This window comes from Rhinoderma darwinii, chromosome 3 (assembly GCF_050947455.1).
Source record: "Rhinoderma darwinii isolate aRhiDar2 chromosome 3, aRhiDar2.hap1, whole genome shotgun sequence".
Classification (NCBI taxonomy): Eukaryota; Metazoa; Chordata; class Amphibia; order Anura; family Rhinodermatidae; genus Rhinoderma; species Rhinoderma darwinii.
The window spans coordinates 161,902,791-161,928,434 of record NC_134689.1 but is presented as its reverse complement, the minus strand read 5'-3'; the positions used below and the strand labels follow the sequence as shown (position 1 = coordinate 161,928,434).

The following is a 25,644-nucleotide window of genomic DNA, read 5'->3' as shown; positions in this document are numbered from 1 at the left end:
GGTCTAGGGTCTCTGGGCACCCTGGCATCAAAAAGACTTCCAATTTGATTAGCTGTCAGTACTGGTGGCCTTCCGTGTTCCAAGATACTAAAGACTTTGTTTCAGCCTGCTCCACCTGCTCTCAGAATAAAGTCTCTCATTTAAGACCTGCCGGCCTTTTGCATCCTCTACCCGTGCCTGACTCTCCCTGGTCACACATTGTCATGGACTTCATTACTGATCTGCCAAGTTCTGCTGGGTGTATCGTGATCTTGGTAGTCGTGGATCGCTTTTCCAAAATGGCGCATTTTGTACCCCTATCAGGCCTTCCATTATCTTCCCGACTGGCAATGGTGTTTATCAAGCACATCTTTCGCCTTCATGGTCTTCCTAAACATATTGTTTCTGAAAGGGGAGTACAGTTCACATCCAAGTACTGGAGAGCCTTGTGCAAACTGCTGGAGGTCAGACTTGACTTCTCTTCCACTTACCACCCTCAATCCAATGGTCAAGTAGAGCGGATGAATCAAATACTTGAAAGTTTCCTCAGGAATTTTGTGTCTCCACAAGACGACTGGGCAAGTCTACTTCCATGGGCCGAATTTGCCTACAACCACCATACGGGGAAATCTACCCGCTCTTCACCTTTCTTTTTGGTGTATGGCCAGCACCCAGGAATACCTCTACCAGTTTCTGTACCTTCTGAGGTTCCAGCTGCTAACATGGTCCACCGTGACTTTGTACATATATGGCAGGAGGCCAAGACTCCATCCACAAAGCCGTAGCCAGGTTCAAGAGAAACGCGGATAAAAAACGCAGGATACCGCCGCAGCTCTTTCCTTGGGATAAAACCTGCCTGTCCACCCGGTACATACGACTGAAGACCCCTTGTTACAAACTGGCTCCTCATTTTCTGGGTCCTTATGAGTTAACAGAACAGATTAATCCAGTAACTTTCAGACTTTGCCTTCCTCAGTCTCTGAAAATCTCTAATTCTTTCCACATTTCCCCTTCTGAAACCAATTTTCCAAAAAGGTTCCTGTCCATCCTGCTCGTGCGGCTGATGCCGAGTTTGAAATTAAAGAGATTGTGGTACCTGGTGGACTGGAAGGATTATGGTCCTGAGGAGAGATCATGGGAGCCCGTGGGGAATGTCAACGCCCCAGCTCTCATCAAGGACTTTGAGCGGAGGTTCCCAAGCAAGCCAAAAAAGAGGGGTCGTAAAGGGCGGGGGGTACTGTAATGGTTGTCGTGCCGTTCCCCGTTGCTTCCACAGCCTCTGCTTTGGTTCCTGTACCCTCCATTCCCTCATGCTCGTCCCAAGCTCCACTCACCTGATCTGGACGCTCTGCAGGCTCTGGGCATTGTCAGGTAACTGCATCTCTCACCTCCCTCCATGGCCGTCATCCACAATGTGCGGCTGCAGCCACTAGAGGGCGCGTGCATTGACTCTTCCCTTCTTAAACAGCCAGCACATGCCAAAATCCTAAAACTTCCTATTTAAGGATCCTCCTCCCTCAGATCCTTGCTTTTTCAACCAAGTTATCCCTGTGAGCTTCCCTGTACCCAGTTTCCCTGTTACCTTGTCTTCTGCCTTTGTCTGGATTTCCCGTTGTGACCTCTGCCTGAACTTGTACTATCCTTGCCTGCCGACCTGCCTTGACCTATTTCTATCCATACCCATTATGACGTCTGCTGCCTGTCCTGACTTCTGGCCTACTCATCTGACTGCCTCTAAATCCTGCCTCTAAACCCGCTGTGCCAAGCGTTGCCCTGGGTTATAAGCAACGGTGAGAACCGTTATATAAGCTACTGGTAGAGACACCTCTGGAGACTTTGGGCTAGCATTGGGGAGGTGTTGGTTAGGTTGTGAGCTGATCGCCAAAATACTTGGATATGTATGGCCATCTTAAAAGCTGTTGCGTTAGCTAAAGATTATATCCTAAAAGTAGAGTGAAGGTTTTTGGATAATCAAATATCGGTGCTTGGATATTAATGCTATGACCTTAAGAATTAGTGAGTCACATTTATTTAACCAGTAAGTAACCATTGACTTGTAAGCATACTACTACAGAAAATACTAACCATCACTCTAAACTGAGTGGTAACAATCCATGTCTTAACATTTTTCCACACACTAAGCACAGAAGGACGCTTTATATTGGGAAAACTTTTATCTTTCTAAGTAATATATATTTAGCCGTTTCTTTTAATATTCTCGATTAACAGCATGATACATGTGTAAGGTTTGGTTCATATTAGCATTACAGTACTCTTACTTCCTCTCTTAAACCTTGTCAGCCTAGGGCATTAGAGAAATACTCCCAAACTTTTTTTCATGCTATTCTTTCCTCACAATCAAAATGCAATAGAAACCTGGTGGAAATAAGGTAACGCAAGTATAGACATAGCCTATTACATGCCGCTAATTTGAAATTAAATGTACTGTACAGTACTAAATACTGTTTTTAAACACTTCACATCCTTAGGATAGAATTCTTATTATCCTTTGTTAAAAAGCCAATATATTTTATAACACTGTAGATTATATCATTGAGGCGATACAAATTTCAAGCGGATCTGTCAAATACAGTATGTTGTCGTTTTAAGGCCATTATTTCAAGCAGCAAAAACATTATTATGCCACATGGCATAATAGCCCAGTGGGCTTGTTATGATAACATGCTTCCCTTAAGTAGGACAGTATATTCTCATGACCGATCTAATTTAAAACAAGACAGAAATAAGACACAGTAAGAAAAAGGAGCCCTCCCCAAAAAGCTTATAAACAAAGATTACGAACTGTATAATATATCTTGTTAAAGAAATTGCCTCTTTCTCCACTTATCAGGCGCCACTTTTCCACTATACCTATTACACTGTCACTATGTAACAGTTCGGAAACTCTGCACTCACTGAAAAACCACGACAATCATGAGGCATGAAAGTTGTTGGAGCTTCTCATTGATCATTTATATTACACAGAGCGAGGGGGGGGGATATTTGCACATACACAAATACACAGATTACCTTCTAGTAAGAATTATAGTATCCTATACAAGAGCAGCACTGCTCTGTCAATCTAGTGAAAAATCTTAGCATTAAAATATTTGTGTGTGTGTAGACATTTGCATTGTTCAGGGAGGAGCAAATGATAGTGCACAGTATTCAGGCGGTGAAGTGCTCCAGGCTGTGGGAGAATATAATAGCAGATAGGGCCTGCTTTTTTGGGAGCTAAAAAAAATGACTGTTAGGTATACAGCCTGAAGACAGATGGGGGGGGGGGGACTTATTAAAAAAACAGGATACAAGTAGCATTATGGTTAGAAATACTGTTATTACTCAAGTACACACACACTATGGCTTATTTTGAAAACTCACCTGGAATGATAGGTACGCTTTAAGTTTTGAGTAATAGTAGATGCAAGAGGTTTTTTTTTACCCTCTATACCACCATTTTGCTCTTTATGTACTTAGTGATAACTTCTACAACAAAAGAAGCAGTAGCACAATCCTTTTCCATCACTGGAGTGCGCATATAAGGTTACATCAGAGGTAAACAACCTTTTTAATATGGCATGCCGATAAAAAATAAATAAATCAGAGATTAACTACCCAGTGTGCCATGCTACTGAACACCAGCTGAGGGGAGGGGGTGTGCACATAGGAGTGACCACAGCTACCGAACACCAGCTTAGGGGAGGGGGTTGCACATAGGAGAGACGGTGTGTACTAAGCACCAGCTTTGAAAAGGAGGGTCCACATGGGAGAGACTGCAGCTACTGAACACCAGCTTTAGGGGGGGTGCACATAGGGGAGACCATGGATACTGATCATCAGCTTAGATAAGGGGGGTGCACATAGGAGGGACCATGGCTACTGAGCACTAGCTTCGGGTGGGTGCACATAGGAGAGACCGCGGCTACTGAGCACAAGCTTTGGGGGAAGGTATACAAAGGAGAGACCGCGGATATTGAACATCAGATAAGGCGAGGGGGTACACAGAGGAGAGAGAACATCCAGAGATTTCCTTTGGGGGGGATTTGCACATAAGAGAAAAAGCTGCCAGAGATTTCCTTGTTTGAGGGGGAACATACTTAGTGGAAACAGCTGCCAGACATTTTGTTGTGGTAGGGGTGGGGACAGGGACAAAGATGCTTGAAGTCTTTGTCAGCGCTGAACATCAGGAGAAAGAGCAGTGCTGCATTGTGTGCTTGCCAAGCACACAACACGGCGACACCCAGTGTTCAGAACCGAGAAACACTGTGGGAGAATATAATAGCAGATAGGGCCTGTTTTTTGTGAGCTAAAAAAAAATGACTGTTAGGTATACAGCCTGAAGACAGATGGGGGGGGGACGACTTATTATAAAAACAGGATACATGTAGCATTATGGTTAGAAATACTGTTATTACTCAAGTACACACACTATGGCTTATTTTTAAAACTCACCTGGAATGATAGGTACGCTTTAAGTTTTGAGTAATAGTAGATGCAAGAGTTTTTTTTTTACCCTCTATACCACCATTTTGCTCTTTATGTACTTAGTGATAACTTCTACAACAAAAGAAGCAGTAGCACAATCCTTTTCCATCACTGGAGTGCGCATATAAGGTTACATCAGAGGTAAACAACCTTTTTAATATGGCATGCCGATAAAAAATAAATAAATCAGAGATGAACTACCCAGTGTGCCATGCTACTGAACACCAGCTGAGGGGAGGGGGTGTGCACATAGGAGTGACCACAGCTACTGAACACCAGCTTAGGGGAGGCGGTTGCACATAGGAGAGACGGTGTGTACTAAGCACCAGCTTTGAAAAGGAGGGTCCACATGGGAGAGACTGCAGCTACTGAACACCAGCTTTAGGGGGGGTGCACATAGGGGAGACCAATGGCTACTGATCATCAGCTTAGATAAGGGGGGTGCAAATAGGAGGGACCATGGCTACTGAGCACTAGCTTCGGGTGGGTGCACATAGGAGAGACCGCGGCTACTGAGCACAAGCTTTGGGGGAAGGTATACAAAGGAGAGACCGCGGATATTGAACATCAGATAAGGCGAGGGGGTACACAGAGGAGAGAGAACATCCAGAGATTTCCTGGGTGGGGGGATTTGCACATAAGAGAAAAAGCTGCCAGAGATTTCCTTGTTTGAGGGGGGACATACTTAGTGGAAACAGCTGCCAGACATTTTGTTGTGGTAGGGGTGGGGACAGGGACAAAGATGCTTGAAGTCTTTGTCAGCGCTGAACACCAGGAGAAAGAGCAGTGCTGCATTGTGTGCTTGCCAAGCACACAACACGGCGACACTCAGTGTTCAGAACCGAGAAACACAGACGGAAGCGCTGCTCTGCTCTCCTGTTTCAGTGATCGGTAAGCAAGTTGAAACTGAAGCGCCGCTCTGTCCTCCTAAGGAAGTGGCACTCCACTCTCTCCCCCTGTGTTCAGTGCCGCAGCATACAATGACCCTGGACACCAGGAGAGGGGAGAGGGCCAGAGATCGAGGCCGAATGTGCCAGCTGTGCCACGGGTGCCGCAGGTTGCCAACCCCAGGGTTACGTTGTGCCTTAGGAAGTTCAAGCTAGTGCAATCATAGGACTGTATATCCCTGTTTTGAGACTGGCTTCTTTACACATTTTTTTTTTTTTATTGTTCTGCCTAAATTATTATATTATATGCAGAAAAACACAAATGAAATTCATAAATTCTTAAATTTTTGGAAATCCATCTTTTTTCTGATATATACAGCCAGTTAAAAGCTGAAAAATATTTATCATAGAAATATAGCAACACTGCTATCACTCTCCTCCCAACATAGGGCCATAAAGAATCCTTAAAGGGGTTGTATGAGATTAGAAAATAATGATCTGCTTTCTTTCCTAGTAAAAGCACCCGTCTTGACCATGAACTGTGTCTGGTGTTGTAGCATTCACTTGAATGGGGCTCAGCTGCAGCATCTGACACAGCCCATGGGCAAGACTGGTGCTGAACCTTATCTTATACAACCTCATTACAATTGAAAACTTGACTTTCCAGACAAATCGTAACATGGATTGTGCTTTTTTAAATGTGCTTAAAGTTTTCAATGAATTGTGATGGGATGTTTACTTTAAATAAAATGTCTTGATGTATGTGTTCACTTTTGTGCACTATTTTATAGTTTATATGTAGATTTAATCTATACAGCCTGCAATAGAGTCCATACAATAGGTAAATTCACAACACTGCACATTTCAGAGCTGAAAGGAAATGTACAGTAATATGGAGTAGGAAAACATCAGTTTAGCTGTTAGAGATGTGTCTGTCAACAGACTTGTCAACTGTGTTCAAAATAGAAACCAGCAGAATTGTGTATTCAGCTCTAGGCTGTATATGGGCTCGAACGCCTCATCAGTGCAACATCAGTAATGTATTACAACATTTCTAATCCACATATAGATTATATCTACGCATAAACACAGTAAAGTGTTCACGTTTGAATATTCTTAAAGGCTATTTCTTATCAGTCTTATGGTGAGGGCTGGAATTACAGATGCAACTGTTCCCTCACCAAGTGAGGCTGTGTTCACGTCACCGTTCGTTTCCGCTGAGGGTTTCCATTGGTGGTTTCCGTTGAGTTAACCCCTCAGCGGAAAGGCAAATGGAAACCTAAGCTTCCGTTTCCCTCACCATTGAACTCAATGGTGACAGAAACCTAGCTAATGGTTTCCGGTTGTCACCATTGTGACAGTGTACAGTAGTTTTTGATGAAATCAATAGCGCAGTTGACGGAACCCTGTCACAACGGTGACAAATGGAAACCTTTAGCAATGTTTCCATCACCATTGATATCAATGGTGAGGGAAACGGAAGCTTAGGTTTCCATTTGCCTTTCCGTTGAGAGGTTAACCCGACGGAAACCTCAGACGGAACCCCTCAACGGAAGGGCAACGGTGATGTGAACATGCCCTGACAGAAATTTATATTAGTTAAAGACGCCAATTCATGTTTTCATTGACCGTTAAAGAGGTTCGGCATTTTTAGACAACTGTGTTCAGTGAATTAACTTGGTCTCCAAGTCGAGATGTTTGAAACTTCAGTTTATGAAGAGCATGTTTTTTTACACATATACAGTACATCTATAGACTACATCCTAAGGTAATTTTGAGAGTTTATAGCATTTCAATCACTAAATGCTATTGTTTTGAAATGAAGAACTTCTTGAAAAAATTAAAGCTCCATCCCTCAATAAAATTTGCTACATAGTCAGCAAATGTAGAATCTAGAATATTTGTAATATATTCCTTATTTGTTAATTTCACCTAATCTTTGATTTTTTACTCTGTGAAAGATTGTTGCTACCTATTAACTGTTCACAAGCAGATTACAAGTAAGGATTATTTCTGAAACATGTAAGCTACTAGTTCTTGTGTTTTGTGTGGGCTCTGTCTGAAGTCTTTTAATATGTCACAAGTGATGGAATAAAACTGAATTTTATGGATATTGTTTCCATGCCTAGGCACCTCTTCCTCCACAAAACAGCTTTATCAGTTCTTTTAAAGAGAAAAAATATTGGGGCAGGGAGCAAGAGCTGAAGCCATCTGGACAAGGTCATTGTTGGACAGAGTGGACTACAGTTTGTCCATGGCTCTATTACTCAGAAGTAGGCCTCAGGACTCGAATGCTGGTTTGGGATTAACACGGGAAGGCAATGATTCTGATACTGAAGGAGCCAGAACTCTCACCAGATCACCTTTGCATCTCTTCCCAGAACTTTGCAACTAAGAGTAAGCTTTTGCATCATCAATTTTATCTAAAGTCAACCAGGCAGAAGTATAGGAGAAGGCGATATAGTATCAGAGGTGAAATGTCAGGTCAAATGTTGATAGAGGAAAAGGCTCTTAGTCAACAGTTATGATGATGATGATGGAACCTTTTAGGAGGAGCGGGAGCACTTTAAAAAAAATCTTCCTTATGGAACTTGTAAAGTCACTAAGGTTGTTTATAATTTTCAGGGTACCAAAAAAAAAAAAAACAACACTACAGGCAATAGAGGCAACAATATGACTGTGGGAAGCAGTGGTGCCCCTTTGTGCATATCAAGTGTAGCACTACTTTTCACCTCACCAAAGAATGTCTGTGGCTATCTTCAGGGTATGTAAACTGCAGCTTAGTTGTCACCATGTGGGCAAATATTTTGGAATAATGTCATTGCTGGCACATATGTGGCATCATCACACCATCCTGTGGACAAAGAGTGGTCAAAAGGACTCTCCATATCCATGTCCTTCTCCAGTTAAGTTCAACAACAGTCAAGTTCAGGTTCTCAGGCAAACAGTTAATTGCCATTATGTTGTTCTGTTGATTCTGCTACTACTGGTGGAGGTGTTGGTTCTACTGATATTGGGCAGCAAATACATTGATAAATCAGAGGCACAGCAAAGGCAGCAGGCTTCTCTACCCTCCCGCCCAATTCCTTCCGGAGGGGTTTTTAGACCATTATACTAAACTAAATATACTTATATAAATAAACCAAACTTACACATGCTGAATCACTGCTAATCTTTGCACCAAGCTAGTGGAAGTATTTGGTGACCACCGGGCTAGTGAACTACATAACAAGTTTTCAGAGGATGAGTCTCCTCTGTGACCTCCACTGCATTATTATTCCACCACCATGGTCACTGCAGTAAGCACTACCATTAGCAGCAGCAGTAGTAACACTATCAGCAGCAAATTAAGTATCATAGATAATTACAGCTGCCTCAACCAACTGAGATACATGGTCTTGACCATGTATAAAATAGAAAAAAGGGTCAGAGTCTATCTGGACTGCATGCCGACTCGAGGAGAATGTCAAAACCTGGATCTTTTTGGCTTTTGAGTCAACAGACTGGAGCAGTGACATAAACTTGGTTACTTTGCCATGTAGATGTTGGTTTGTTCTTCTGCAAGTGACTTTTCTGAGTCGGTCTTCAGGGTGGCAGGTGGAGTCACAATCACAAAATGCACATTTTTAATGCCAGCAAAAAGTAATACATGATACTTGAGTCATTAATATGTAGGGAATATCAGCTACTTTTGACAAATAAAATGGAGTAAGCATCATCTTGTTCCAGCTACTGCTACAACTACTACTACACCAATCTAACACCACATTTTTTTTGCATCCTGTTGAAAGATACTGTATGTTCGTTATTTTTGCTTGTTTTTACAATGGATGGCAATGACAACCGGGTGGAACAGGATAGGTATCCTGCTGCATGCTGTTTTAAAGATACCTTATTTGCAATATTGGTAAAAAACAAAAAACAAGATGCAAAAACTCAGTGTTAACCTAGACTTGAAGTGGAGCTGACAGCTGAATATGTTGCCCAATGCAAGGGCAGCATGTTACAGGGAGAGGTATGCTCTCCTGTTAGCCCAAACGGCACAGAAAAATATTGTGCCATTTTGCTAATAGGAGAGATCAAAGAATACATTGCACTAATAGTTATGAGTCTGGTGTATACTTAGGGAGAGCGCTACCCTTGCCCTCTCCATACTGATTGATAGCTGGCTGAAGTGGAAATACACAGCAACCCATCAATCACTGCTTTCAATGTCCAAAATTTACAAGTGTCTATGTTAGTGACAAGGGTGTAGAAATTGTGAAATTAATTGTGAAGGGATATTTGTTTCCAAAATGTTGATTATTATTTCCAGATACAGGGTGTCATAATCACTGTATCTACATCTGTCTTAGCCACTTCCTCTCTCTCTCTCTCTAAATATATAGTGTCTAGTGAGATGCAAACATTGTGCCAAGCTGCGATTTTCTAGACCCAGACACAGTAGTAATTCTGCCACATTGTATTTCCTATTTGTCCCTAGGAAGAGTGACCCCACATGAGTGGTAATAGTAGGGAAAACCCATTTAAAGGTCAATATTTACTAGTCCAATATTCAATGCCAAATGACATCATATTCTGTAAATTGACAATTTTTGAAAGATGCAAAATGTTATATCTTATGACTATATAATTTTAATGAATGGTGGAGCTTTACTCTCAGCTTCAATGTTTCAGTAACTTCAGAACTGGACTTAACATTACATTTTGACCTCAACATTTTAAATATAGTTATGCATTAATAAGTAAGGAGCAATATTGGTATTAAAGGCACCCTTCAGGCTAAACGTATACACTGTGTTAATCCTATTGCAGGGCCTGAGGGGAAGGTTCTTGACACAGGGATTCAAGGAACACCAAAGAGAGAATACTTATGTCATGCACTGTTCCCTCAGGCCCTGCAATAAGCATAACATGGTATATTACTTTTTTTAGCCTCCAAAATGCTAAAAAAAAAGTTACTTTCAAATATAAAACATGCAACTTTTATAACATGCAACTTTTATAATTTACATTTTTTTTTTTTAGATATGCTCTGTTAGAACATGCTTAGCTAATAGCGTTGGTTGCGCTAGACCTCCTCTATTAGCTCAATGGGTTCCCTTTCATGCTTTATTTTCCTTGCAGTAGTAATGTGTGCATTGACATTATAATTAAACTACATCTAATAGCTGATTGTGAGAACTCCCAGCAGCAAGACACCTGCAAGTTAGAATTTCTAAGAGGAGCCCACAGTCTCAAACTAGACAGCTCTTCTAAAGTATATCACCACATTGTTAAACTGATTACATTTCTGTGAACAGTGCAGCTAAGGTGGCCTTGGATTTGAAGTAGTTTATTCATAGGATACAGCTAGACCAAAGTAGTCAAGGTGTTAATGAGAGTCAAGCTTAAAAAAGTTGACTCATTAGAAAACATCATAGAGGTCTTTTGTTTGGAACCCGCTTGAGCCATGGTAAAAAGCGGTTCCCGCTCTGGAGGACTTGACACTGCCGTGTAGTACATGGTCGCGCATTCATTTTAATGGGCAACATGTAATTCAACATTCCTTCTGGACTTATGGTGATCAGCGGATCTCCAGCGGGTCTTCATTTCGCAAAGGATTTGTCCAGACGGGACAACCCCTTTTACTCAGTAAGTGATCCCAGTGCCCACAAGAAGTAGTTCAATAACAAAACTAGTTCTTCTACATTCAACTTAAAATAATATTTCTTATATTTTACAAAAACATATGTTCACTTTGTCTTAAATGAAGCTTGGAACCTATGGGTATAATTTGTTTAAATTACATGGTAAAATATCACAATTTCAAAATGTTCTGAAAAGACAAGAATCTCTACAAAGTTCTGTATATTCCTAGTGATTATATTCATAATACTGGGGACAGGAAAAGTATTATAAACTACATAATGATTTGAAAATATATTTCTAACATAACAGTACCATATATTTTGCTGTGATTTCCAGGTTACCTGCTTTGTTCTTATAATTCAGTGTTTGGATTTCAGAGGGCAAGTTGGATGAGATAGCCATGCTCAAAATAAATAATAACCAAGCAAAGAAGCATTTCACAAAAGGTTACTGTATATGACACTAGCGAAAAATCTATATTTGAAATAGATTTTTATAGTAAAAGCATGATATACTGCAAAAGTGGTAAAAAGTGGAGGAAAGTTATTGTAGGATTAAAATTTACATAAATATGAAGAGATATTTTGGACAATCTATGAAAAAGCTAAACTGCATTAACAGTGAATGTGTAACACAATATACAGGATGACCAGAAAAATGCATGAATTTTAACGTTGACCTTGGTCTTCTTATATTCTCATTTATTTAAATTGTTTATAAATGAAATGCTGTAGAATTAATTAAATACTGGCCCTAGAGAATGGTAAATTCATCATAATACTTCCCTTAAATGCATGGTTGCTTGCTTTAGCTCGACAAATTTTGAAATGAATATCTTATGAATGGAAGGTTTGTTAATTTGTTTCCATCTGCACCTAAGCCTTTGCTTTATAATTGTATATCAAGGGCATTCCAAGACTGAACTTAGCATTTCACATGTTGCTTTGTGTATGTTATTATGCCTTATTGATCATACAGTCTAACATGTCATATTGTTTCAGCTAATACAATTGTAGATCAAATCAAGACCCTGCAATGACTATAATAAGTATACTAAAATGTTATTTTTGTTTCATTTAAATATTTTTTATAAAATGTAATTCTAAATGTGGGGTATGATTGACCTATAAATTGCTTCAGCTCTTCATTACTGTTGACATAAACCTTTTTGATGGACTCATAATTGATTGCATATCATTTTACTGTTTGTCTCTGTCTTTTTCTTGTTGAATTCAACTGATGTCTTTGCAATATTTCGTAAAAGGATATGAGAAATCCCGAAGTTTAAACAACATAGCAGGCTTGACTGGCAATGCCTTGAGACTGTCTCCAGTAACATCACCCTACAGTTCACCTTGTCCTCTAAGACGCTCTCGGTCTCCTATCCCATCTATCTTCTAAAAAAGACTACACCAATCTAACAAATAGAATTCTCTCAAGTACTATTGAGTCAAGCTTAATGAAAAGAATTAAATGTAGCATTAACTCTAGGCTCTATCCAGACAACATAAATACTGCATAATCTCAACTGGAATTGCTAGGAAACCAGACATTTTGTCACCAGACATTTCACTATGATGCTTATAAAGTTATTTATCCTGCAAAGTTTGTTCATATCTACTGACCTTCTGGCAATAAAAAGGATAGAGTATGGATGGATCGGCCAGTATATTTACTAATCACATATATTTTCAGGGACATACAGCTATACCAATGTGCTTCCAAATGATAACCAACACATCACTGAACGTTCATTTCTTGTGAGTTTCTGATCCATTCTGAAGATGTCTGGGATCCTGTCTTGAGACCTCGCAGTGTAACAGATCAGACCATTTGCATGGACCATCCCGTCTACACGTCATATCAATGCAATGTTGCAGATTGCAGGGGCTACAAAATGGCTCCGAACATAAGCTTGGCATCATATCATTTGCTAATCAGTTGTCTTGCCAGTAGGATTTTGTTTTTATCTTCTTATTTCCTTTGGTATTTTTAGATGATTTTTATTTGTTTAATACTGTGTAATAGAGTACCGAAATGTCTCTGGTTGTTTGCACACAGATAACTGCAAAGAGGTTGTCATTACTGGTTACACGCAAGCAGAGGCCAGATCTCTTTCATAATGGCTTGGGAAGGCACAATACATATGAAAAAGGTAACTGCCATCCAGGCTTGCAATTTTAAGCTAGCAGGACTTCTTCTTACACAGGGTTCCTCAAATTTTCCACATGCCAATTTCTAAGAACCAGAGAAAGAAGCTTGTGTACTGCATGTTTCAGTTAAATGATGAGGGCTGTATATTTTATTGAGGATTTTTTTTTTTGTCCAGCCTTAAACATCTGGATTCAAATTTGGCATTATTTTCAGTTAAAGTTTTATCAAATAGTTCTTTAGAAATTTGTTTGTCATATATGTTCATGTTGGTTTGTCTAACCAGTTGTTAAGTTGTTTCATCCACCTCTCTCCCAACACTCAAACTGTGCCTGTACACAAATAGTTCAAGGCTGCATTCTTTTCTTTTGCGTTTTGCTGTGTTTTATGTGCTTTAAGTATGGTTGATGTTCTACTGAATTGAATCATGTAGAAAGTAAATTACTTATTTTTGACCTGACATATAAGCCAATAACCATTGAGAATTACTGCAGCAAGCCATCTATTTCTAAAGAGAAAATAATGTTAAATGATACTACATTATACTACTTTAGCTGTTGTTGAAACATATCTACCAGCACTTTGTAGGCACTTTGTAGAACATAAAATACATTGAGACTTCAACAGCTAATGACTGATTAGTTACCTATTCTTAAAGGGGTTGTCTGGGAATAATAAATATGGATATGCTTTTTTTTCTAAAAACAGCGACGCTCTTGTTCATGGGCTGTGTCTGGTATTGCAGCTCAGCCCCATTAAATTGAATAGGAAGGAGCTGCAATACCAAGCACAACATATGTACAAGAGTTGCGCTCTTTCTGGAATAAAAAAATATTTTCCTAATGCCAGACAACCTCTTTAACTCATTGTGAATTTTGTTTTTATACATACAAAAATAGATGTTTTTTTTATAATGAAATATGCTAAGTCATTCCCAAAATTTGACTATTTTTTTTGTGTAGCCTCTTTGATGCTATATTGTGGTCCTTGACACCACATCATATACACACCCTATAGACACGATTATGCACACTATATTACCATTGCCTGTGCAGCAGATTAACCCATATTTTATTGAAAATACATTTGATAATATTATATAGGTTAATATAGAATAGATAATATATATAGTTTAGAGGAGAAGGACTGAAAATGAACCTTTAGCCTTTCTCTGAAAATGGAGCACAAAGTCAGGATGACATGTGATGCCCTTTGAAATACCAAACTGCCCAGAGGACATGCTACTATCTGATTGACAGGTCTTGTGACATCTGACATCAGTTTTTGGTTACCTGTTTTATTAAAAGATATGATGTTTTGGGCTGGTGATAAAAATTAAAAAAAACGTAGGAAAGGCTTTAAAGTTAGTAAGATGCTCTACAAATTGTTATCAATCTGCCCTAAGCAATGTCTTTTATTCATATAGTAATGCAAATTATACCAGATTCAATAGCATGAGCTGCAAGAATGAGTTTGTACGAAATAGTGATCATATTTTAAAATATAGCAATGATATAATATGACAGTGAAAGTATTAGTATAGTATTTTAATCAAGGGATTAATATAATATTTGGTGCTGCTGTTATTGACTACAGTGTTATACGGAATTTATCATGGATTTGTGACTGCTGAAAAGGGGACAGTGGAATTTAGCCATAACAAGGACTATACGGGAAAGAAACTCCTGCTGGTGAATGGGCCCTAGATGTAAGCCTCTCATGTTTCAAGGTAGTGAATAAGATCTGATGTCCACCTTGATCTGCAAAGTGCAACAACTACAGACTGAAATGTTTCAGATGCCAACAACCCGAAAGGTCTGTGTTGGCAAATTGGTTGTAAATAAATGTGAGCATGGAGTATACGCTATTTTCATCAATACAAGTACATGTTCAACTACAGTTCTTATTGATTAATGTATGTGTGTATAATACCTTACATTTTGGATTACCTCACAATCCCTGCAGTACTCTAGCTTGTGCTGTAGATTGTATAGAAATGCACATAAAGGGTGTATATTAACTTATAAGGATCTGTTTAAACAGGTCTATCCTCATTTATTGCTGTTTGTATTGCAGAAAATACATAGTACAGTAGGCTCCAGTTCACTAAGTGATGCTGTTCCATTAGACATTGTAGGACCAATAGTCACAAAGCCGCTACAGTGTCTTCTGATGTTGTCTTCCGGGACACCACTACTTAGTACTCATGGACTGTAACTCATAACCCATCAGATAAGTGTATTGTTCTATCTTCCTTTGTCCTAGAATATTTCATGTTAAACATGCCAGAATTATTTTGCCTTTGAAAATGAACATGTGATGCTGGCAACTCTTACCATCCATTATATGAGATAAAATGTAAGTATTACCGATGAAATCATGGTGGCAAGACCATATTGATAGTGTGTGCTTAACTCCCATGCTTTGTCATCACTACAGGATCTAGCTGCATAAATATTTGTTGTATAAGAATATTCATTTTATTTTTTTGCCAAGGAAAGAGATATCTTTTTATCTGTGTTGTGCTATAAAAATGTGAATTGTTACTTGTTACTCTGTCCATGATAATGTACATTTCGGTTAATAAAATAAAATATTTTTCCTTTATTTAAAGAATAATTCTATTTGTAATTTTTTTTCTTATTCAAACGACTTGTTTAGAATTACATGCTCAATTTTTAAATCATATGGTGATATAACCAAGATCTGCAAATTGTAACATGACTTAAAGGGGTATTTCCAACCTAGACATTTATGGCACATCCATAGGATGTTTGATTAATGTCTGAAAGATGCGGGTCCCATTTCTGGGACCCCCACCTATATCGAGAACGGGAGCCTTCCCACCCCTCCCCCGTTTCGCTGGGTGCAGTGGCCGCTGGCCGCAGTATCCAGACAGGGTCTAGTGGAGAAAGGGTCCCATGTGCACTCCGCTCTCTCCATTCTGTACCATGGTAGTTACGGAAACAGCTGAGAAGTGCTTGCCCTGGCTGTTTTCAGAACTTCCATTGAGCAACGCTAGCTCGTCCATTTCCGGAACTCCCATTAAACAGAATGGAGAGTGCCGCGTGCATGCGCGACCCTCTCTCCACTAGTCACCGCCTGGATTTTGCAGCCAGTTGTCGCCACACCATGCAAAGCGGGGGTCGGGAGACCCCCATTCTTGATATAAGTACTGGTCCCAGAGCTACGACTCGCATCTATCACTTATTTATGAAAAATCCTATGGATATACCATAAATGTCTATGTTGGGAAAACATCTTTAAATCTAATATCAAATTATTGTGTAAACAGTCAAAGAGGATAAACCTGGGTCATAGATACAGGCACCAGCACTTCCTGTTTGATGAAATTGCATGGACTCTTTCACACAGGCTCACCACAGGGGGTGCCAAACTCTTATCACATTTACTGCTGATGATTAGACAGGCTCCTGTCACACAGTTATAATGGAGAAGAGGCTCAGGCTCAGCCTCCCTGGCTGTATACTTATAATTTCTCAGTCTATATAGGAGAATGTAGAGGGAGGGATAATTCCACTGTCCTCCCAGCAAGCAGAGATGGTACAGGCTCTAGCTGCTCATGTGATGCTGTACTGAGGCATCATGGGATTGATAGCCCAAAGAAAGGGAAAGAAGGGTAAAATATAAGATTCCATGATGATGTCTGATTAAAAACAAACCGGGTGCTGGATGCAGGGAAGAGAGTAGAATATACATAAAAGAAGCGCAGAGCTGGATAGACTATCAGGTGGGGAGTGCAACGATGGAAAGTTCTGTTTCTGCTGGAAGTCTTCTCTAATATGGTGAAATGCCAGTGCTCACATATTACTGATGATACAGTGAAGAGGATTCAAACAAAATACTTTAAATATTGGGATGTTGATGTAAATGTTTTCTCCACACTTTAGCTACGTCAGCATGTTGTAAGCAAATTTGTTTTGCAATCCACATTTTTAAGTTACCTGATTTGTAATAACTGTACTGACTATCCTCTGGTTCATACGACTATGGTTATATTCTGCAGAGCTATACTTATTTAGATAATATAATATGAGGGTTCACTTAATTTATTTGTAGGATAGTGTGCCTGAAAAAGACTTAGCTACATGACCAACTATAACCACAAACTGGTAAGTGTAAGGCTGAGTTCACACTGGGCTGCTACGCTGCGTAAAGTTACCCTGCATATCCACCCCGGTGGCCGCAGCGGCAGTCACATGGGATGAAACGTCATCCCAGGAGGCCCTCTGACGTCATCCTGGCTTGCCTTCTGGGATGATGTTTTATCCCATGTGACCGTCGCTGCAGCCTGTGATTGGCTGCGGTGGTCACATGGGATGAAGCGTCATCCCAGGAGGCCAGCCTGGAGAAAGAAATACAGACTTCTGCTTAAGTACAGATTTTTTTTTTCTGAGTTCCGTTTTTTGCGGCGGTACAACTGTTTGTGCTTTTACCTCCCATTGAATTCAATGGGGAAAACCCGCGATAAATAAGCAGCATTTACGCAAATACAATTGACATGCTGCGGGATAAAATTCTGCACCGCATGTCAATTTCTGTGCATTTTTTCCGCTCAGTATTTACGCAGCTTATGGATGAGATTTGTTCTATCTCATCCACTCTGCTGCTCCTGTATTATGCGGTGGATTTTCCGCAACGATTTAAGCACCATGTCAGGTATGAAGAGGTCTCGTGGTGACAAAACAGTGGAAACCCACTAAAAGTGACCCCTTTTGGGAAACTACACCCCTAAAGGAATTTATCTAGGGGTATAGTGAGCATTTTGACCCACAGTTTTTTTGCTGAATTAATTGGAAATAGGCTGTGAAAAGGAAAATCTACTTTTTTCCTGAATAATCAAAGAATAAAGGCAAAAAAGCACCCCAACATTTGTAAAGCAATTTCTCCCGATTTCGGCAATACCCCATATGTGGTCAGAAACTGCCGTTTGAACACATGGTAGGGCTTAGAAGGGAAGAAGCACCATTTGGCTTTTGGAGCTCAAAATTTGCTGAAATGGTTTTCGGGTGCCATGGGATCAAAGCAGTGGAAACCCCCCAAAAGTGATCCCATTTGGAAAAATACACCTAAGGAATCTATCTATGGGTATAGTGAGCATTTAGACCCAACAGATCTTCTGCAGAATTTATTAGAATTAGGCAGTGGAAATTAAAAAAATTTCCACTAATATGACAATTTTTTCATTTTTACAAGGGATAAAGGAGAAAAAGAACCCCAACATTTGTAAAGCAATTTCTCCTTAGTATGATAATACCCAATATGTGGTCATAAACTGCTATTTTGACACACGGCAGGGCTCAGAAAGGCAGCAGCCCTATTTGGCGACCACATTTTTGAAACTGCCCCCTCAAGGAATTTGACAGGGCTTAGAAGTGCAAGAGCACCATGCATATTTGAGGCCTATTTTGGCAATTTTTGCAGCATTGACCCACAATTGTAGGGCTCTGAGGTCATATAGTAAAACAAACCCCCAAGTAGTGACTCCTATCTTGGAAACTGCACCCCTTAAGGCATTTTAAGGGGTGTAGTGAGCATTTTGACCCCACAGGTGTTTTTTCATTAGAAATTTATGCACAGTGTTTTTCCAATGAAATGCGATTTTAGTACACAATATGTTGTGCCCAGTTTGTGCCACGGAAGACAAATACCTCATAAAATGTCAAGGGGGTTCTCCCGGGTATGGGAATGCCATATATGTTGAAGTAAACTGCTGTTTGGGCACACTATAGGGCTCAGAAACGAGGGGGCGCCATTTGAATTTTGAAGCATGGATTTTGCTTGGTAGTAATTTTGTTTGGAGTATTACTGGTATTTCAGTTTATAATATGGGGGCACATGTAAGCTGGGGGGAGTATATTAGGGCATAATAAAGTAGTATAATAATGGGGTAAATACACATTAAATAATGCAGTTAAAAACGCCATGAAAAATGCAGCCAAGCGCTATGTGTGCGTGTGTGTGTGTGTGTGTGTGTGTGTGTGTGTGTGTGTGTGTGTGTGTGTGTGAACCCAGCCTTATGGAAACTAAATTTACTTGTTGATTGCTAATGAAATTCTAATGCACATCAAATTATCATCAACATTGAATTATTTTGAATGAAACGTTTGCCAGATAATTAGCGGATGAGAACATGTCTTATGAGAATCAGCTAAGTATTCAATTAGTAATGCAAATGTTTCTTTTTAATAAATGATAGTTTGCATTAAGCATCTATACAGTAATATAACCAATATCCATTTCTCAAAATGCCTGTAGAGATGCAGTATTAGATTGCCAAGCAAAATAATTGAAGGCAGATAATGTATTGCTTTTTTACAATCCGTTTTAATAAAACATTGGAACAATTTTGCATCATTGGTAAATATTTTAGGGGGCAAGTTTCATCGTTCTTTTCTTTTATTGATTTAAATTGATTGGGCAATGATGCATAAAATCATTATATGTTTTTTTTTGTTTTTTTTTTAAAAAGGTTTTATAATGATGCAATGTTGATCTGCTCCTCTCCTCCATCAGACTGTTTGAAGGCCGTGACATCATCGAGCTATCACATGTTTCCACGGCAACAGTATAAGTGCAGGATAAAAATCTTTCTGCATACTGGTCCCATTGCAGAATACAGCACTCACTTTGAGCACTGTTTTATTGACAGGGAGCTAATCATGTCAGCACCTTGTCACTTCAGGAGGATCGGACTGACAAAGTGTTGGCGACGTGAAATGTTTAAAAGCACCTAAAAATGCAGTGTTAACAGCCTCTTATTATCTTCTGGAATGATTGATTAAAGCAGTGGTCCCCAACCACCTGGCCGCGGATCATTTGGTTACCGTACCATGGTATCTGGCCGCAGGGAATTCCAGGCGAAAAACCGCACCAAACTGTGGTGCAGTTTTTCGCCCGGAATATCCGTCTAGCGGGCCGGCCTCCTGGGATGACATTTATTCTCAGGAGACCGTTGCAGCCTGTGATTGGCTGCAGTGGCGGTCACATGGGATGAAACATCATCCCAGGAGGCCGGCCTGGAGGAAGAAACACAGACTTCTGGGTAAATATATGATTTTTGTTTTCTCGAGTTGCGTTTTTTGTAGGGGCATCGCTGCTTATCTGCCGAAAAAAAATTCTCAGCGTTTTTTCCACTCACTATTTACGCAGCGTGTGGTTGAGATTTGTTCTATCTAATCCACTTTGCTGCTACTGTATTATGGTGATTTACTGCCTGATTAGAACGAATTAAAATTAGTTTTATTAATATAGTATAAAATTGGCTCATATGGCCCACAAGTACATATGTTCAGGCTCAGCAAGTGGTCAGGGATAGGAGACGGTATTTAAAAGCATATAACTAAAGACCAGAACTCCTCTTGTAGTATATAGCCCTAGCAACCACTAGCTGAAAAATTGATTGTTCCAGCCAAAAAGGCTAACAGCATATGGTCAGAGCTATGAGCGGCCATTTGTATCAGAGTCGTACACGAGCCGGGAGAAATAATGTTAGCATTACAAATATGCTAACCAGCATCTAACCTTATCTCTAAACAATCCCTGATGATCTGTCACGTTCAAACAGTGGCACTGAAACGCGTAGGGTTGTGAATAATCAATCAGTCTGTGGTCTTAGAGTCAGGAATCATTGAAGGGGAGTGTCGGTCTGCAATCGGGACTGTTGATACACCCTATCTCTCTGACCATATGCTGTTAGCCTTTTTGGCTGGAACAATCAATTTTTCAGCTAGTGGTTGCTAGGGCTATATACTACAAGAGGAGTTCTGGTCTTTAGTTATATGCTTTTAAATACCGTCTCCTATCCCTGACCACTTGCTGAGCCTGAACATATGTACTTGTGGGCCATATGAGCCAATTGTATACTATATTAATAAAACTAATTTTAATTCGTTCTAATCAGGCAGTAAATCACTTTTTCAGTGAACGAAATACATACTCTATAAACCGATATTGCTTTCAATTTAACAATCAAATTTACTGTATTATGGTGTGGATTTCTGCAACAAATCCCGTTGCGGAAAATCCACAGTATTTACAGTCAGTGTGAACCGACCCTAAAAAAGTTTTCATTTTTATTTTATTTCCATTTAATTGCAGTCTGCATGGTGTTTTGTAATGCGTGCGATTCCCTCCCCCCCTCCGCCGGTTGGTGGAAAAATTGTCTTGCATGATAGTGGTCCTTGGTGCAAAAAAGGTTGGGGACCGCTGCATTAAAGGGTTATGCCAAACATGTGTAGTGTCCCACTAGGACACTACTAAAGGGGATATGTAATTTGTTTTATTTTACAGAAATTAATTCAACTTTATTCCAGTCAGAAACCTGTTTTAAATTAATGTTTGCCTGTTTACTTTTATTTGCTGAGAAATATTGTAATGTGTTTTTTTTAGATCTGTCGGGCATAAATTGGTGTGGCTGGAGGCATTTCCCTATCTTTTCTATTGAGCATCTATGGATGCTTCTGGAAGTAGGGCGGAGCTAAACTAGCATGGTCTCCCTCCCCTCGTCCAGTGTGGTTCAGTTAGAGACAAGTCTATGAGGAGATTTGTACAGTCAGGGCCTCACAGCTCAGAACCAGGCCTTAGGTTTCTGGACTGGCTTAGCAACATTGGCAGCCGACATTGCTGCATATGTTTGAATATCTGCACCCCAATGATAGGAACTGCAGAAAATACAAGATATTTGTGCACCCCTCAGTTAGGAACTGCATACCAGAGGAATCGCTATTTGATCAATTGCATCAGAGGAACAGATTGCTACTGTCAAGAGAAAACTTACAATTTGGGAAACCTTGCTCTAACTCCAGCTCAGCCAGCCCATTGTTGGAAGACTGCCTTGTCACATTGTGTGCCTCCATCTTGGAAGTGTTCTGCATTCTGCTAACAATTATAGAAACTGTGAGTTATCTGTTCAATTTCACTACCATCTCCTGCCTATCATTTACACTACACCATCAAGGGCACCTCACCTTCAACCAGCAAGGAGACATTTAAATTGGGGGTGCTCCAGGGGGGGAACAACTACCACCATCATCTAAGTGCAACCCTCTCATCACTGTGCCAGCCCTAGGAATGTGGGAGGTCTAGTGGAGGCGGACCCTGCTACCGTGAACATTGTGACCAGACCGTGATAGAGAACTACTACTCCAAACGTCCTGCCTGCCAGCTGTCTCAAACCGCATTCCCCCTGGGTTGCTGCACATATACATCAATATAAAGCCTAACAGAAACCCACGTTGTAAAATAGGTCAGTGTGCAATACTTACCCTTAGCACTGACATAGTAAGGCTGGGTCCACATCTAGTTTATGCATCCTGTTGAAATATCAATTTTTTTTTTTCCAAGATAAGAAATAAAGGACATTTAAAACATTGTGAAACATGATGCCCATCCTGTGGCAGCCTGTTACCATTTACTTCCATTGTACAAAAAACAGGATTTGTCTGGATCCTGTTCTTCAACAGGACAAAAAAAGGAGCTTGCATCATTTTTGTGTCCAATTGCATCCTCTTTTAGAGGTAAATTTTACCAAAAAATAAAACAGGACCTTTTAACAGGATATAAAGACATTGTGTGAACCTAACAGAAACAAATTTACACAAGGTGCCACATCATGCAGGTCAAACAGAGTGAGAAGGAGTGGATGACAAACGGAGATAACGCCGCTCAGCTGGTATTATTGTACAAATACAAGTACGTACAACACTGTTGTAGGCAAAAGTAAGTTGTATTGTCAGCTGCTGCTATCCCCAAACCAGTGGACGTCAAGTACCACCACAGTAAATGGATAAGATGGAGAATTAAAAGCAGGGAAAATACCAGCGCTGCCGACATCCACACAAATTACAGAATAACGGTAATGGTAAAAGAGACATTTATTTAATAAAACTGTCAGAACAGTGGTAACGCGTTTCAATGCCAGTCCGTCATCTTCAACAGGCCTAAATACAAGTACAAACAGAGGGGGTTTAAAGAAATGTCACTAAACAAATAAAATTATCTGTAAAAAAAAATGCAGAGGCATAGCTATGGGGGCTAGCAGAGCATTTGTCTTGGGTGCTGGGTCTTAGTGGGGCACCAACAAGTCACTCTGCTTTGACCAAGGTATTTAGATATAAGACCACGGCAGCGAGCTGAATCTTTGCCCTAGGTGAATGAAAGCCCTGCTACGCCTCTACTTGAAGACTACGTACACCTTTGAAGCAAGAAATTTTCTTTAATAAAGTTGATGAACTTTGATGTGATAGTTATTAGCGTTAGAGACACGAAGCACCCGCTTTCAGCCGAGCTGCTGGTTCAGCTAACCTGACGGTATCGGCTTTGAAGGAAGGACACAGTTTCTATGTATACCGGATACATCGAAGCTGTAGCTTTAAAAGTAAAAACAAAAATGAAATAGAAGTCAATTTAAAAGTTGTTTTAAATTACGTAAAACACTGATTTATTTAAAAACAAATGTTTTGCTTAAAAGGTGTATGTACATAGCCCTAAAATATCTGATGTCTGTCTGTAAGCATGCGCATGCCAGGTTGTCCCCCTTTATCCTACTGACTGTGTATAGAGTTTATATTTATATCTAAAGTTACATAGAGCCTCACTATAGAGGTAAGTTCTTATGCAATTGTTCAAATATTTTTTTCCCACATTATTGCCCATTACTAGATACTATGAACAGAAATACGTATGCATAATACATTTACACAAGTGATCTGAAATCTGGGGCCCCCCTTGCTTTTGTGAAACTATTATGCTATAGAAGCTGAAGACTGCCATGGCATACTGGGATTTAAGATTTATCAACAACTGGGGAACCACTGGTTGTGGACCACTAATGTCAATGTATAAAGGTACAGAAAATGTTTATAGTATCTTGCATTAGCACACGTTAAAATATTAAAAATGGAATACATGCAAATCAGATTTATTCATGTCAGCCATGAAAACATACATTAAATAATATATAGACCGATACTTATAGCTCCACAGTGAACTACCTGATTGCTAAGCATGCTGAGTAGTCTACTTCAATGATGACATCATCCAAGAAGAAATGTACTGCTTTCAAACTTGAATATAGTTAAAATAATGGATTTAAAACAGAAAAAAAATGTATGAAAAAATATTGCTTTTAAATGATGATGCCACCGGAAAACAAATTTGACGTATATTTCGCCAGCACTAGATGTGGACACTGGAAAGAATGTGCTAAGTATTTCTGTAAAGTGTTGCTGGATATTTCATTAAAAAGGTTGTGTTTATGGTATTTTGTTTCCTGTGATAAACTAGGTTACTGTTCTTTCCTGTCATGTAGTATGTGACCCACTTTACCTGCTGTTGAATGACTGGATTTGAATAAAACCCATACACACGGTGAGAAACAAACAGTGAAAGAAGACAATCTGACTGCACGATACCCTCCCACAAAAATTTTCTGCTGCGGAATTTGCTGCAAATTCGCGACGATTACGCAGCGAGTCTGCAGCAAAATTTGCATATTTTACTGTTTGGCCAGTCATGTTGCAGCGGACTTGCCGAAGATTTGCATTGCAAAAGCTGAAATCCACACTGAAAATCCACTGCTTCTCTGCAACAGACTGTGCATGCTGCGGAAGGTAAATTCCGCACCACAAGCTATTTTCTGCACAGTGGTTTTCCACGTCTGCACTAAGTTAACTTAAAAGATATAGAAACAAAAGGAAAAATGCCTTCTGTGAATTACCACTGCAGCCTGTCTGCAGTGGAATTCCGCAGCAAATCCGTCACATCTGAACTTGCCCTAAACTTGAGCTTGGGTTCACACACAAACCAGATTAATATCTATATTCAAATGGATATTCTAAGTTGACAAGAAAAAATTGTAGCAGGTCAGGTACATTTTCTAGCAGATTTTAGCCGGATAATTTGTCCATTTAAAATAATTTACATTGGTTTTTGACAACTCATCAAGCTTTCTATAAACTGAACCCAAAGCTGTTTTTCTACAGATCTACTATATATTTACAATCATACAATCTAATATATATGTAGTCACAGTACATTTTGCTTTGTTTGGTCCCACCCCTCACCACTGACTTAAAGGGGTTGTATGGGCATGGGGCGGTTTTTCATACTGATGACCTATCCACAGGAAAGGTCATTAGTATATGATTGGTGGGGTTCTGATACCCGGACCCTGCAACGATCAGCTGTTCTGGCTGCCTCCGGCGCCGGAAGTTATACAGTGGTCGGTGCCGGAAGCAGATGTCTCTGATCACTGTGTACCGGCTGTGCTGGGTTACTGCAGCTCCTCTCCTATCCACTTGAATAGGAGCAGAGCTGCAGTGTTGCAGCATGCTTGCTATACAGTGGTTGGAGCCATTTGCATCCGGCACCGACTACTACATGACTTCCAGTGCTGGTGGCTGATCGACGTGGGGTCTGGGTGTCGGACCACCACCAATTATATAATGATGACCTATCCTGTAGACAGGTCATCAGTATGAAAAACCAC

General features: G+C 40.0%; 1 protein-coding gene across 7 annotated transcripts in view; it reads left to right on the top strand.

Annotated features, from left to right (window-relative positions):
* Positions 1 to 24,385, top strand: part of KCNC2 (potassium voltage-gated channel subfamily C member 2) — a 317,994-nt gene extending 293,609 nt beyond the window's left edge. For 2 of the 7 annotated variants that reach the window (XM_075856970.1, XM_075856968.1), the window contains exon 5: positions 14,730 to 15,708. In XM_075856970.1, coding sequence (XP_075713085.1) covers positions 14,730 to 14,839 — 110 coding nt within the window. In that variant the 3' untranslated portion in view covers positions 14,840 to 15,708. The other 5 variants (XM_075856972.1, XM_075856971.1, XM_075856969.1 and 2 more) reach the window with 5 other exon arrangements.
* The last annotated feature ends 1,259 nt before the right edge of the window (positions 24,386 to 25,644 follow it).